Source organism: Aspergillus eucalypticola, assembly GCF_003184535.1.
Source record: "Aspergillus eucalypticola CBS 122712 chromosome Unknown BO83scaffold_13, whole genome shotgun sequence".
Lineage (NCBI taxonomy): Eukaryota > Fungi > Ascomycota > Eurotiomycetes > Eurotiales > Aspergillaceae > Aspergillus > Aspergillus eucalypticola.
In genome coordinates, this window is record NW_020290287.1 from 731,766 (window position 1) to 748,339 (window position 16,574).

Genomic DNA, 16,574 nt, shown 5'->3' on the forward strand with positions numbered 1-16,574 from the left:
ACGGATCAGATGAACACGAGAAATGCCGTAAAGTTATGGTGATGATGGCCACCACCCACAAAATCCAGATGAGTGATTGGCGATCGCGTAGGGGTCCAAATCAAGACACATCGGATGGAGCTGGCAAAACGGTAAAAAAGGTTTTACTTTTATTAATATTGTGCACACGCCGGATATCCGGGCATAATTATGAGAAATTCAAACATAAAACCCAAGAGACTAATAAAAGCGACCATGGAACAAGTGGAACCCCAGCCACAGTGGAGGAGGGGGGGGGCCATGTCTCTCTTCTAAGCGAGCTTAAGGTTCCTCGTGTTGGATTAAGCTTAAGCTTCAGAAAGTCGCGCACTAATCAATTTCCGGTTGGTAGCAAGCGATCAGAGCGCCACTGGTATCTTTCTAGTGTAATACGGTAATGCTCTTGGCCTTTCCCTGTTTGATTACTGAGAATATTCTCAATTTTCTGATCATGGGTTTTGCTGGAGCCAAGAAACCTCCAAGCCTCCAAGCAGCAGACCGGTCAAGATATGGTCGATCGACTGTCACCGGAGAAGCCAAACTGCGTAAGGAGGGCCGCCACGACTATCATGGTATCCTTCCGTCGTCATGATACGGACGGGAAGCTCAATCAGTGTGCAGCATGCTTGCTGCGGAATGAACATCTGGTATGTGGGAATCTTCCAGCCCTGTAAGCAGGAGCTTGTGTCACCCATCATGTACACCTAGTATGTATACAGTTACTCCATCTGTATACCGATGTATAAAGGCGTCACCTTGACTATTCATGTTGTGCTCCAAGTCCCATACTTGATACTCGCTAAGCTTGGGTTAGACTCCACCACCGGAAGTCTCTTTATTTCCTCCCCCCTCTCCCACCCCTCCCTCCGCGCGCCCCCCTTTTGTTCATATCTCATTATTCATCCTGGTGCGATCACGCTCAAATTCATTACTATTCTTTGTTTCTACGATAAGGAGGGAGGGGGGAAAGGTGGGCACGCTCGGCTATAATTAAATCCCTTTCTTACAAGTGAGATTGACCGGATCTGACCTGGTAAGTATATGGTAACAATCAGTCGTAAGACACAAACGGAGTAATCTTAAGCCCCATGGAAAAGGTCCAGCAGCAGAAGAGAGGAAGAAAGAAAGAGAAAAGAAGAACCGAAGCCTCCACCGGTGCCCACACCAGCCAGCCTCGCTCCCCAGAACCATGGATAATCATCAGGCGAAAAAGAAAAGGTTAAAAACAAGGTTCTATTTGTTTGTGATGAATCCAGCAACTAAATATCCGTCGGATGAGATCATTTGCTGCAGCCGGCTCCTATTTACCCACTTTTTCGGGGGGTCGTTTCTTTCGTCTGGTTGATTTTCGGTATGGTCAGCGCCTAGAGAGAGGCCCAAGCATTTAGTCCTCTGACCTTCACTTGTCTTGGTTGTCTTGCCTGCTGGGTTGAAAAGGTGTAATGTCAGAAGAAAGAGACCACTAATGATATCAGGGTGAATGAGGAAATAATATCAATACAACAGAATAAAAATAACAAAAAAAGAAAAAAGAAAACATCAATAATCAGCATAATGGTTATGAGAATTCTTTTTCCGGGAGCTGTTCGCTAAATTGGTTTTTAATCAAATACATACGCCAGTCTTAGTCACTCCCACCCTGCACAAAAAGGAAACTCCCATCACCTAATTTAATTTATTATTACATGGTCTTTCAATAAAAACCACTGCTTTACCTTGTGGGGTTCAGAGTTAAGTCGGTTCCCCACCCTATCTCTAATGCTAATTCTTCGAGTAAGCATTATTCTTTTTCTGATTTCTCTTTTCCCTTTTTTGTTATTAGTATTATTTTATTTTTATTATTATTATAATAATATTTTTTTATTCGGGTTCCGATTAGTTTAGTTTAGTAGTCAAGTAGCTGGATTATTATTCTTATTATTACTACCACGATCCCTCTCCCCTTCTTCTCTTTCTACTGCGACTTGCTGCGACTTGCGACCTTCAACCATTTCCCATCTACTGCTTATAACTGAGTATACCAGGTATAGTACTTGGTGTTGACGGTTACCATTCTATTATTGCCCACTAAACAGTTCGTCGCCCGCCTTGCTGCATCCAAGATCGATTTTAACTGCGACTACAACACGCTACCTTCCGCCACGGTAAGTCTTGCCTGTACCTGCTCGGCCTTTGCATGTCGTAGCTCCCCTTGTCTCAGCGGCGTTTGTATAACGCTCAACCTCCGCCTGCCTGCATTCTTCTTTATTCTCCTATCAGTCCCTCCCCACTCCTTGTTTCCTATCCCCTTCCTTGCTGCCCTGCTTTCTTTACATTCCATCCCCTCTGTCCTCCCCCTCCCCTCCCACTCCACTCCACTCCTCCACCCTATTCATTCTTCAATCACATAGATGGGAAATTAATGTTGTTTCTTGACTTTCAGATTATTTTCCGCAGTGGGTTCTTCACAACACCTGCTCATCTCTCACCTTCTCTTGAAAGTTGGCCTTTTGTTTCCTATTCCGGGAATATCGCACGCTTGTACGGTGTTTGTTGAACGGCTACCGAAGAGCCGTTGTTCGACTTCCGACCTCATCTAGATTGCCTGCATTCCGGCACATCTTTCAACATTTTTCACCCTACGAAACCCCCGGTCCTAGCGCTTAAACCAACAGTCATCACGGGGACCTGCACAGATCACCGAAGGTGGATGGAGACGTATCACGGGCACGTCCGCACTCCTGCGGACGCTATCATCCTCTTCGAAGCTTGTCGCATTGGCCTTCTTCCCCGCGTACAGAGACGTTTATCCGAGAAGGAACGTCAATTAATTCGTTCCGGGTCAGTCTTTGTCTGGGATGAACGCGAAGCGGGCATGCGAAGATGGACCGATGGCAAATCATGGAGTGCCAGTCGCGTATCTGGAAGCTTCTTAACATATCGCGAGATGGAAGGCAAACGGGGAGGAACCGGTGTTGCTCAGACGACGATGTCGAGAGCTGGTAAAACACCAGAAAGCACACGAGGCAGTGACGACGACCGTGGAGATGGCGCAGACGAAGGGCCGGATGGCTACCGCTACAAGCCTGATGGCTTGATGAAACAGTCCTTCAGCATTACGACATCTACCGGTCAGCACCTCCATCTGATCAGCTACTACTCAAGGTCACATCCGTCTGCGGCCAACCTTCAACAACCGTCGACAGACCCCAATTTGCGACATGTGCGTCCTCAAAAGGGGCTTTATCCGGAGTCTACTGTGAACGATCAACAGAATCTTCCCGTTGTGACTCGTGGTCCTATGGCCGGTGCCGCATATGTGCCTCCCCATCCCATGGCACCCTATGGGCGCTCTCCGGCTGCACACCCGGCGCCATACACTCCTTCATATACATGGCCTCCGACTCCGCTGGCTACTCCGCCCGTTCCGGTCCACTATCCATCTTACCTTCCGTCAGTGTCTCAGCCCAATGGTCAAATACCATATGGTCATCAGGCTGCCGTGCCACCTGGTACGCCCTTGCCGCCTCCGCAACCACCGGGATTGCCGGCACACCACGAGCGGCCGGTGCATGTAGCTGAAGTTACGATGGCGCCATCTCTCCATCAACCGTCGAGCGTGCAGGTGCTTCCAAGCCGGTCACCACGAGTGCCGCCCGGAGCGCACGAGCTTCTTCACCACCGCCCGAGTCCACCGGAGCTTGGCCCGCCTCGCGAGATTGCGAGATCGTCACCCCGCACACAGCCACATCATATGCCGCACAGCAACGGCATCCCATCTATCGCGCGCAGTCCCCAACTGATCAGTCAGCCACCGTCCAGTAGCGTACAAATTCCCCCGCCGAGCACGGTGGCGCCCAAGCCACTGGAAGCCAGCACCGGCACCACCGTGCCCAGCATCGGTGCGCTGATGAACGGCGCGCCTTCTGGTGGATTGCCGTCGATCGCCGCTCCCCCAGCCCCGGCCGCAGGACGCGCCGAGGGACCCCGAGACATACCCAACGAAAAGATCGGGTTTGGGGGAGAAGACATGCGCGCACTGCGGCAACTGGACCGGGTGTTCACCGCATAGTCTGTTGGAGGCACTTTCAGTTCTGTTTGACGAAGTTAGGTCCTCACGCTGTCGATCTCTTCTTCTTCTCTATTTTCTTTTGTTCTGTTGTATACGATTTAGCATATTGCCTTGGTTCGAAACTGTTCAGATTGGAATGGTCATGTTAACGACACGTGTGGTTTATTCCCTGGGTTTGCTTTAATCCGTTGGTCCCAGGCAGGCTTGAACTGGATCGGCGTTGTACAAGAGGAGCATTGCTATACAGCATGGGTGGGGTCTTTTTCTAATTGTCTTGTGTGATTTTGTGTGCCGCATTGATGTTGATAATTGCATTGGGTTCGGTCACGACCGGCGGTTGGGCTGCGATGATACACCCTGAATACAACAGATCAAAATTCGCATTCAAGCTACTTGTAGTTGCAGTCGTACATCAGACCAGGATTGATTCATATATCCCCCAGTCCAGTGGCAAAAATAGCAACCAGTAATCCCACAATCTTATCTGTGCGTCTACCTTTTTCATTAGATTTCACTCTAGCCGACTAATGTAACTGACAACTGCTTAAGTGACTGACACGACAGTTTGTGCTGTATCCAACGCTGTCAAACCTGGCACGGCATGAAGCATCAGCCTGGCCAACCTGACATGGGCCATCATGAAACCATGCCATCGCTCAGCGCACCGACCTTGTCTACAGCTGAAAGCAGCAGCTCGTTTGGCAGGGTTAAGGGCCTTCTGTAGTCCTGGCAGCTACTGATCCAGTACTATCCATCCATCCATGCTTAACCTACTACCCTGTCTGTCTTACTACCATGTCTGTATATATCACCACATCGTCCAAATCCCAATGAGTAACTGACTAACCAACCAAGTAACTACGACTAAGTAACCGTAATACCATAACATGACTAGTTACAAAGACATGTACTCATCGACACTCAAGTATCTAGAATAGCAACGAAGATCAATATCCGCATCTACATATAAAAAAAATAGTTAACTTCCTGGCCATGATAAGAAGCTATTGGGGTCCTGCATACAGTAGAACTTACGTACGTACTGTACATGCATGCAATGCAGTGTTCCTTGTCATATGTATGAAGATCGTTCCTGGCTTGCAGATGGAGAATGGGAGAGAAGCTTCCGTCGGAGTATTGGATCTTAGTACAGACTTGTTTGTTTGGTTGGTTTATCTTTCGGCGTGGAGGGACTGGGATGATCTGTGAGGTAGATGACGATCGGAAGTGGAGATGGAATGACAGGCACGGCGTGAGATGTGTTGGGAGGTGGTGGGTGTGTTGGCATCTGGGCTAGGGAGTGCGGAGGCGAAGTAATGTGTGTGTGTGTGTGTATGTGTGTGTGTGTGTGTGTATCTTTGCTTTTTGTTGTTTCTTCTTCTGCTGCTGGTTTGGGGGAGTGGGTTTTTTGGTTGCTTTTGCTGGGTGGGTTGGGAATATGGGAGTAGGGTTTGTGGGTATTCAATCTAGAGGATGAATATGTTGGAGATTGATTATAGTATGGTGAAGGTGGAGGTGATAATTCACGTTTCTGGTCAAGGCTATATAAGTGTCTTGTTTCTCTTCCGATTCTTCCTTCCTACATCTACTGATATCTGAGTCCATAAAAGCTACTCTATGTAGTGAACTCAACTAAGCCATAATGGTATACATCCTGCATACATAGCCCATCATGTTCAGCCTGTTCAGGGCATTCCCTCATGTCTACTACGATAATCCATTTTCAATCTATTTACATAAGTATATTGAACGATCTCACATAATAATGATGTGCACCGACTTAGCGCCAATGATAGATATTTTGATCTCGACGACAGATACAGCAAAGCTCCTCCCCGGACATATATATCCATACCGGAGGAGGAATTGCTATGAACAACAATCCTGTCGCTCCAAACCTAGCCTTATGCTGGACAGTGATGCAGATAGATGATAATATGTACCATCGAAGATGAATGCCCTTTTCCTCAACTTGGCTAGCAAGGGCAAGAAGGGAAGGGGACCATGAAATGGGACTGAAACTGAGCCGATCTCGAATGATGCAACAGCTTCCACAACAACATTAGGTTCCTGCCATCGAGGTATGATACATGCCTATATTCATATTCTATATGCTGTGACGTGCCAACAGGAGGGAGATCTGGACAGAAAACATCTGCGTACAGGCTATCAAGGGAGATTTACCAGAGTGGAGCAGAGCTAATGTCCCCATTTTTGTTGCACAGCTCATCTATGAGCTGGCCATTCTGATCGACAGAAATACAATTTGGGCGTGTCTATAATCTACCAACCTGATCATGATTGGGATCAATCATGGTCCGACCAGAATAAACCACTGACAGCTATTGCTCTGAGATAAAGTCACAGCCTGATGCTTGAGGATAATGACGAAGACTCTACAATTGTCTTCTCTGGTCTCGTGCATCTGCCGATGCAACATAAAGGCAGTACTATCCTGATGTCTGCTAACTTTTTAGACTTCTCTTGCCATACTCTGGTTACACCTTGCTTCTCTGGCTTTTGAAGGACCCCCACAATGATGGTTAAGGGCATGGCATCTTCCCATACGTGTGGTAGAGCTACCACGGTGTGTTCCCTCGAGTTAGGGCACCCCACTAGTACAATCATCACTACTCCTGCCGATTATATTTCAAAGGAGTACTATATTAGCGTTCCTGACGACCTGGACAGCAATAGTAACAGCACCTACAAATCCAGGCATATCTTGTCCACATCACGACCAAATGGAAAAGCATAGCTTCGTCGCTAAACTGCGGCTGACAGTATCGCTTCGGGAATGCCATCTCTCCTTGAATGACATATGATTCGATGTACGGGTTCTTCGCAACCTACAAGCAAATAAAAATACATCGATATATACAAGCATGAGCATGAAACGTCCTACAGAGATAGGAGACATTGATACCCGTGAGGATCGTTGCTAGGGATGGATATATACAAGGCAGGTGATGTTCGACAGTGACATCCAGTCAGTCACTGGCTTTGAATTGCAAATACTCGTGCTCGAGATGCAGTACCATTCCCCATTCTCATATTGACACTCAGGTCCATCCTTGTCGAGTGTCTTAAGCATTCTTGCATATACAAACAATGGGCATGGGGCCATGTACAGAACTCCTCAAAGTGGGATGACTAAAATGCCCTTGTCAATGTGGACAAGAAATCTACCAGATGTCGTCCAGCATACCCGGAAACAGAGTGCAGAAGATACCATGACCATCATTTATTAATCCTAAGCAAACCGACTGTTCTCCTGAATTTGCTCCAACTAAATACCAGTGGCTTAAGGTACAGAAGCTTCGGCCGCTCTACGATGAATTTGATTCTTGGTTCTGACGGTAGGCTGAGTTAGCCAAGATTGAATATCAAGCTGTCGTCGACAGAGCTCTACATTCCGGAGAGGTCGCGCACTAATTAAAAGCTCGAGTGATAAGATAGAGTATAGAATAGAGCGAGGGTTTGTTGATGCTGCTGCCGCCGCGTGTCTAGGGCTCACCGACATGGAACGTCTCGAATCAATGATTCGCAAGCATTCTTCTTCGTTTCCCGTGCTATTTGTCTAGCATTTGATGAATAAGTATCTCTTCGCGTCCCTTTTGCGTTATTTTCGCTGGTTTATCGCGTCCGATACGATGAATCCCACGATATGCCTCTTTAGGCGATTCGTGTGCTGCGCGAGCAGCCCGTGAAGGCGAGACACCTCTTCTGCATGCATTGCTTGCGTACCGCCAATGGTAACTTCGACGTGCTTGCTGGAAGGCGTGCCTTACGGTATTGGCTGTTATTCCGATGCTCGCGCTTCCGTGCTGTGAAACATAGAAAGATTGAAACTATAACATAGCAAGCAGTCTACCCAGAGTTCAGAAAAAGCATATAATAAAGCTAAATGAAAAAAGAATGCCTGGCAGGATAACAGTCCTTCTATACCAGTTACTGCATCCAATTCAGAGCACAGGAAATTCAGCCCTCTTGACCATTCATCAGAGTTCGTGCTGCTTATGGACGCGACAGACAAGGACAGGGACAATGGTGGTCCTTTTGCGAGCCGCGCTGCTGTTGGAATGATACTGCGAGGGGATCAACCACCGAACATCCTCCGAAGGGGATCGAAAAGTTGCCGGTGCACTTGATCCCTGGCGGGGGCGGAGACATCGTATGCTTCACTGAAGTTGTTGGCCCTGAGCTGATTCGCGTGCTTTCCGAAGCGAAAGGTGAGACATCAAAATTGTTTTCGGCCAAATAAAAGCCTGATATCTTCCAAAGATAATCAGATGGAAAGATATTGTAACAGGATTCTCGAGCTTATTTCTGCAATTCAGGCATGCTAACAGCACTAGCCATGAACGCCATCAGATATTCTCTATTGCACTCAAGTTGAGCAAATATGGCCACTAATGTCTGCCCATCATCGTGCAGACAACCCAGGTGCCACGGGCACCTCCCCCTTTGGGAGGGAGGTCTCGAACACAACATCTTCTTCACCCGTTTTACTGCATGTCTGTAGATGATCTTCATAAGCAGACACATACAAATAAACACACGCTTCTACACGTCTTCCATCCCTTTCAACTAGATTAGATTGCGCATCCAACGCCTCGGATCAAGGCGCACGCAGCACCAAGAATGGGACATCTTGCTCCCCCAAGCACAGTGTCAAATGCATTGGTGTATTGGATAATGCACGTTGTCGCTGCATAGGTTGGGGATTAGCTGTACCCAGCGGATTTTGATAATAAGGAAGGAAGCCTCATGTTGCACGAGAAGTTTATGCGTCTAGTCGAGCAGCACTTCTATATACTATGACAAAAGCTAATTTGCAACCATCTGACAGGGAGCTTTTTCTGTCTGAAGCCCGTCGAAGATATCGAGTGGCACAGTCTGGTAATACAATTATGTATTCTTACCGGAGCTCGTCCTGTCACCGAAGTTGATGATAGTCAGGCCTTCATTCTCCAGTAACGGAGGGTCTCCAAGTCTGTATCATCAGATCTGTCCGGCGTTGGAACATTTTTCGAGATATGGATCTTCCAAGATTCCCAATATTCCAGTCAACAACAGATGGACAATTGCAAGACAAGCGATTTGCTTCTATGATAATTACGTACTAGCTAGACATTATCGACATTTGAGCTGGTGGGCTCTGGTGGTAACAACAGCAAGGTCCGGATTTTTCTCAGTCGGGTGAGCGCTTCTAAGTAGCAGAAATAGAGCCAAGCTACGTCGTCCCAACGAACACTGCCACATGGTGTATGCGACTTCAACGTATCTGGAAGGATCTCCTGATGCAGCGGGTGGGGAGGAAATTCACGGGCTCTCCTACATCCTGGTGAGGACTCGCTCGATCTTGAAGAATGAAGAGTCTTCAAAAAGCTCTCTGCGTTCTCACGAGGCAAATGGGGTATGCCCTTGGCAGGGGCAACGGCGTTCTATATCTAACGCGTAATGATCTGTAGAACGAAGATGACAAACGTGTTCAATTTTAGTTGTATCTGATGCTTGCTAAGTATATACTAATGGAAGAAACATGCTATCGGAAGATGATGTTCGTGACGTCTTCTCTAGGACTCTCATGTGCAGCAGACGGGCATGCCTGACTTGGCACAAGACTTTGAACATGGTGGGCCACATCATGGATGACCAGGCTATACCTTTAGACCCGCTCCAATCGTCCAGTGAACTGACTTAAGATTTTTCCAAGATAATAGTGACGAATAGTCCAGGGGTGGCTACTACGCTGAACACGACTGACAAAGGCGTGACTAAATCCAAAATATCTATTAAATGTCGGGTGCATGCCCTGTCCAGATGGGACCCCTGTATTCTGATTATCCTAGCAGACAAGGATCCAGTGTACATGAGGGGTGTGGTAGTTCAGGTGGTTATAACTGACACTACTTAGATCCTGACTGTTTCTCTACTGACCGCTACTCTGCTGACAGACGCCCACGCCGCCTCAAGCCAGACAATGTCATGACCTTTGATCCTAAGACAACGGACGTGAGGTTCTTTATTCGATGTATTCGTCTCATAGTTGTCTAGGAAGGCACGGTGCAGGGTATATCCCGCGAACGGGTTGAAGAGGAAGTGCCGCTCACTGTTGTGACATAAGTCACCCAAGGAGGTCTGCTACACTAGGAGGAGGGCTCCGACCCCTACTGAGCATGGGAACATTGAAGATTTTAGCAAAGAAGATTCTACCTGTCTGTTTGCATCGGCTATGATGTACACCGACCATTCGATTTGGGAACGGGCCACAATCACGAGGCCAAGGAAGAGGATGCTTATAAGACCGGGCAGAAATTATCAAGAGGGAAAAGAAGTTGCAAGTCATGATGGCCCATATACAAACTTTGTTTCATATGCATACATGCCCTGGAGACGATGTTACAGCTCTCATGTTTTCAATGGTCATTTGGAAAGACCACCCACGAGAATGGGGATGGAAGCTTCCGCATTTTGCCAGTTATGAGATTCGAAATTAGCTTATGATACCAGTATATAAGAAGTTTGAGTTCTGGGTCCTTTTAATAATGCGTGGCTTAGTAGGACTGAGGAGTAAAAGCAGCACTACTGTGACTAGCTTATTGTACGTAATATAATGACAGACATTAATCTCCAAGCCCTAGCAGACTTAGGAAGCTTTCTTTATAAAACCACAATGGAATGATATGCTACGGCTGGATATTATCGGCAGATGTGAAGCATTATACCTGCTCCCATTAATTATTTGGAGATTTCCGATGACTCCTCGATAAATCCAGCCTTGAAATATAAATGATGTTTAGGCGCAAACCAGAAACTTTAGTTTCTCCCAAGTCACACTTCGAAGTAACTTTTCAGCCTTTCATTTGTTATTGAGTGCATTTCCCTCGAAAACGTATGGTATATACCGCGTAGACCTTATACAGCATGTAGAATGAAACCCCTCCATTATATAGGGAAAGAAAGCAGTGCTACCTGCCTCTGTGAAGGAAATTTGGCGTTTCGTTATATTCCCGGGTTATTCCTAAACAATATAACTGCAGAAGTATAACTACGACAATATATATAATATGACCAACACAGCAGCACCATAAAGTACTCCACCATTCTGTCCGAGTCGCCTCATGCCCTCTCTATTCAACTACAACATTCACAATGTCCAGCGACCCCAGCCAGACCATGGAGTGTGAAGAGCCAGATGAGTGCAACCAACCCACCGAACCCAACAAACCCATCGAGTTCAACAATATCATCCAGTCCATCGAGCCCATCTGGCCAATCATACCTCTCAATCTCAAGCGATACTTCCCATGCAGCAAAAGCGAGAGCTACGAATTCGAATCCTTTGAAGCCAGCCCAAACCCCGAGAAAGTGAGCGACAGCGATGACGAAAAGCTCTTCCAAGCGCAGAAGCTCTACTTCCGGGACCACACCAACCGCAAAACGCGCTACCTCTGTCTAATCATCATATACGGCCATTCCTCCCACGAGGAAGCATGCAAAGAGGCCTTACGGATTTCCTGGCATCGCAACAGGAAGAAGATGTCCTCGAAGGTGATAATGGGACTTATCATCGACGAAGAGAAACAGGCGTGGTTCCGCGGGAGTCATACTGACGAGAGGTATATCAAGAAGATGGGCAGGAACTGGGTTGCGAATAATGATTGTATGCTGAGAAGGTACTTTCGTACTTTTCGGCGCGGGTTGAGGAGGCATGCTCCTAGTCCGGGGTATGATCCTGGGTTTGAGTCTGGGTGCGAAAGTGAGTTAGATCTTGTTGAGCAGGGTTTTTTTGCACATGGAGACGTGGATGAGTCTTCCGGTTCGGATGTCGTCAGTTCTGATTGCGGTGGGGATGGTGCTGTTCGTCCGGGTTCTTCTGGGTCTGGTCATGATGATCTGTCTGACGAGACTGATAGTGATGATGAACCTTGGGTCCCTCCTGAGAGTGATCTTGATATAGCTGAGGGTGATTCAAGTAGTTCATCATCTTGACTGCTTAGTCTTGAGCCTGTTCCTCCTAGTTCGTTAGGGTTTGTGAATCAGCCCCTCGCTCAGACTGATAGTGACGATGACAATGACTCAGATGAGCCTGATGTCGATCCTGTTTTATTTGATTATGAGTGAAGTATTCTTGTTTTGGGGGTCTTATTGGAGATCTGCTTGATTATTGATTCATTGTGATGATTCTAACTGCTCGTGCAGGGGATCATACCCATATATCGGGTACGAAAGAGCAGCTGAGCGATGTTTCATCGCTCATGCTTGCCCTTAGGCGGCGTCGTGAGCCCGCTCAGCAAGAGAAGGAGAGGATTATACTCGGTGCTAAGGGACATTTGAATGATGGTGCATCGCTTGTTCTTGCTCTGAGACAACGTCGGGATTCTGCTATATAATACTCAGATGCGTTTGCATGTTTGACTAATGACATTACTATTCATTGGGAATATCCCATATATAACATCTGTAGCATACCAAGATAGCTACTCTATTGGCTTTTAAAGAACAAATCTGGAGAATTCATCTCTGCAGCTAATGAGATGGACATAGAAGCAACATCAAAAGACAAGCATATCACGTGACACTATCCCAAACCCCCATGATCAAGACATCCCACCAAAAGAACACATCAATCTCAATACAAAACTATTAGAAAATAAAAGCCCATTCCAGTCCAAACTAAGACATCTCCATCACCACCGCAATCCTTCCCGCCAAGACATGGCATATTCATCATCACCATCAGGTGACACCCTACCTACCCACTTACTCTGTACCAACTATCCAACGAACTACTCAGCAGTCATCCAAGCCACCAAGCCACCACCACCAGCACAGCAGCAGCCGGTTCGATGCCCAGCTAGCTACTAACTAACTAACTAGTAAGGAATCCAGAACGAACCTTCTTTTACCTTCCATAAGACAACATGACTGACCCCATGCAGAAAAGCAAAAAAACCGGATGGAAAAGTTAGCTATTATGGTACTTTTGTTTTCTATTTGAGATGGGTTGCTGCCCAAGTTACGGGGTTTTACTATAGAGGGATTATTGGTTCGGGGATGTGTGGGTGGGTGGGTGGGTGTATATTAGGCACTCTTACTTTTTGATTTGTGTTGCTTGCGGGTACGTACTGGCTGAATGAAGTATGAGTACTAGGAATGAATGAAGGGGATGGTTGGTTAGGGACAGAGAGAGAGAGAGAGAGAGGGATGTGGAGTGGGTAGGTAGGTAGGTAGGTGAGTCATACTGTGTGTGTGTATGTGTATTGATGTATGTATGTGATGATATAGGCATGTCTTTGAGTGTTGGTACATACGTAGAGATGTAGGTATTTGCGTATGTATGTGTGCTTTTGTTTGTGCTTTTGTTCACTTGGTAGTAACACTTTTGTAAAAGCAAGCCTAAGGAGTAACTAACTAGATGTCTCTACTTACATACATCACCTACCTACAGATCCACTGTAGTGAACTTCACACACTTACTCATGTCTCACTAATCAATGACCAACTGCACAGTATCATCATCAGATCTTGGGACCATCAGTACCCAACCGCGCGACACATAATAACTATTTCCATCCACCCACTGTACGTAGTAAGCAAGTGAGTAGTAAATAGTGGGTCAAAGACACACACCATCCTCCCTCGGTCGGCCGACAGACAGACCGACCGACCAACCGGCCGACCGACGCCTCCGAGAAACGGATCAGATCACATACACCTCCTAGTCATTACTAGTAGTATTAGGTACCTTACCTAGTAGTCAAGTCAAGAAAACATTTCAATCAATAATTTTCAAGGGGGGAACCGGGGGATGCCCGTGGTAGCTGGAGAGAGCAAAACCAAGGCGATTGCCAACTTCTGCACAATGATTGGTTGAAAGGCTGTGTGCTTGGCTGAATAAGTGTTCTTTAATGGGCGTTGTTATTGGCTACTGCTTAGACGGTTTTCAAATTTTGTTCCCCGCAATTGTTGGGTCAGTCACTACTAGGCTGAGTGTTTTGCTTGGGTGGATTGATCGGTGGATTGGGGGATGGGATGGGCATGGGATGGATGGGGCTGTGTATGGATGGATGGTATGTTGTTTGTATTTTTGTTGTATGGGTGGGTATGTGTGTGGGATGGGTGGGATGAAACATTAGAGTATTGAGGATATGGGTTGCTTTGGTTGTTTGGTTCTGTCTTGTTTATTTCGTTGTTCTATTCAGGGTGATGTTGTATTGTGCATGTGTGAGAGAGATAAAGGATAGAAGATACCACTATCAAAGAAAGGAACAGTACAATCTGGTTACTCTCAGAGCATTGTGTATGTACTGTGTACAACAGAGCAGCGACAGAGAAATTACACTAACCAGAGTGGAGACATGGGGGATAAGTACTGTGCCCGCTTCATGCAGGCAATCGAGAAAACAAGCGGCTCGCTAGGTAACTAAGTGTTAGGTAGGTCACCATAAGCAGTAAGTAACTAGGTAACTACCTGAATAGGTAATTGGATTTATGTGACTAAAAAAAAAAAAGCTGATCTACACGTACGAATCGGGGTTTCTGATGTATACATTTGTTCCCATCAGGGTCACTCTACATATCTACGTTCGTTGATATTGTGTTCTATTCTAGGATATTATTTACAGTTTTCTGTCTTTTATCCTCGCTTGACATATAGTGTGAAGTGATGGAAGTGGTTGTGTCATGCCCTATAGGGTAAATAGTAGATAGCTTCCTCTCACTCCCTCACTCACCTAAAGTACTGCCACACTGCATGCACATGCTACCTCAACATACTAGCTAGCACACAACCATAATGAGTATCTATCTGCGAAGCAAAGAGCATAGAACCCCACCGAACTTCCTGGAACCAGACTCAATTCTCATCATCTCATGCAAGCTACGAATCAGGGCCGTGCGTTAGTTATAACCAGGGCCTGAGTGGTCAGTCATCACCTGTGTCAATCCATCCATCCTAACACATTGAACTAACGTTAGTGTGTTGGGATGTGCCTTGCCTGCCCCTTTAGCAGGTTAATCATAATCAGTCTGTTACTACTATAAGCATCAACATCATCGCTCTCAACCGACGCACAAAGTTAAAGTTGGAACAGCGCTTACTAGAGTAGGTACTGTAGCTGCCTATCCGCAGCAGGGGTTCGGCTGACTTGCCTGTTCTAGTGCGGAGAGTGGTCAGGTGGTATACTGTTATTCTGGTTCGTTTTTCGTAGACAATGCCAACATACACTACTTACGCAACGGGTATTGTGTCCGTCAGTTGAGTGTTTATAGCTTTTTTATGGAAACAGGATTGTGGGTGCCGGGTGGCGGGAACGGAGCTCTGCTACGGTCGGATGTATACCGGATGCTCTAATGCATGGATGTAGGTGCTTGTTAGTCCTGAATTGTCGAGTTTATAGTGATAATGTGATGAAGTGGTGGGTGAATAGGCATCACCATAACGTAGTCTGTATTGCGTGCCTATAGATTCGACCGTATTGACAAGCTAAGACCAAGCACATCTAGGTCTCCGTGTCACCTCCGCATTTACGCAAGGAGTGATGAGGAGCAGACGACCGCAACGGATGAAAAGCGAAAAAGCTGCGAGTCAAGAGATCTGCTCAGTAAGTACAATACTTGGTACGAGACTCCGCAAGGACAAGAATGGCGGGGTAGGTAAGTGATAGGCGTCTACGTGGACAGGCAAGTATAAGGCAAGGTAATTCAATCGTACACCCATTTGTGAGCCAATGCAGGCCTTGTTGATCTGAAGCAAAAAGATGAGGATGAAGAATTTAGGTAACCAGAACCGGCGGTTCACTCCCTGTCTCTCTCCACTGGAATACGGCGGGAACACCCTTCCGTGGATCCACTTGTCCCGTTCCACTGACTCTCCTGGTTGAGATGGCGCTGTTAACCTTCTCTCATGCAGTGGTTGGGCTCATGCCCGCCCGCTTGCTGTGCTTGCTTTCTAATGGGAAATTGGCGCAAAGGCAATGGCTCTCTCGCCATGTACGTATACCCGATGCGGTAGAGTAGTATGGAGTGCAGGAGGGGTCTTGTCACGGCCATTCCGTTGGTGAAGTGGGGCGTGTTTCAACCCAGGCATCGTCGCTCCATCATGAATGCTTAATTTTCCCAAGCTGGCTGACTCGAATTCCCTGTTGTAGCAAATTGGTCGTGAGGAGTGCATTTGCAGCGTCAGCACCTGCTGGGCTTTCCGGTGACCGGGCACGAGTGTTGGTTAGCCATCGTGACTAACAGAAGCTAGGCGACCTAGTTTCTTGTACCTGCCTGACCCCAAGACCGGCTTGACTCGTAGAAAAAATGGAGGACTCGTGGGCTGAGAGAGCATAGCGCAAACTCTCCAGCTTCAATAGCAGCATCCAAACAGGTGCTGGGTACATACAAGGTACTGTAATCTTCGTTACGGATTTCCCCATTGGGCGATCCGCCGTCTCCCATGACGCTTTCTCTTTTGCTCTCTCTCGGGCGAGTGCCAGAGAGAGAGAGAGAG

At 47.0% G+C, this 16,574-nt stretch overlaps 2 protein-coding genes across 2 annotated transcripts; both read left to right on the plus strand.

The window, feature by feature from the left end:
* Positions 1-469: 469 nt before the first annotated feature.
* Positions 470-4,083, plus strand: BO83DRAFT_437740 (camp independent regulatory protein; the record flags this gene model as incomplete). Its single annotated transcript, XM_025536042.1, has 2 exons — positions 470-590; positions 2,568-4,083. The coding sequence occupies 2 exons, from the start codon at positions 470-472 to the stop codon at positions 4,067-4,069; spliced, it is 1,623 nt and encodes a 540-aa protein (XP_025387992.1). The 3' UTR covers positions 4,070-4,083.
* Positions 4,084-11,190: 7,107 nt separating this feature from the next.
* Positions 11,191-12,468, plus strand: BO83DRAFT_437741 (uncharacterized protein; the record flags this gene model as incomplete). Its single annotated transcript, XM_025536043.1, has 2 exons — positions 11,191-12,041; positions 12,278-12,468. Exons 1-2 carry the CDS (start codon positions 11,228-11,230, stop codon positions 12,466-12,468), a joined length of 1,005 nt encoding a protein of 334 aa, XP_025387993.1. The 5' UTR covers positions 11,191-11,227.
* Positions 12,469-16,574: the final 4,106 nt, after the last annotated feature.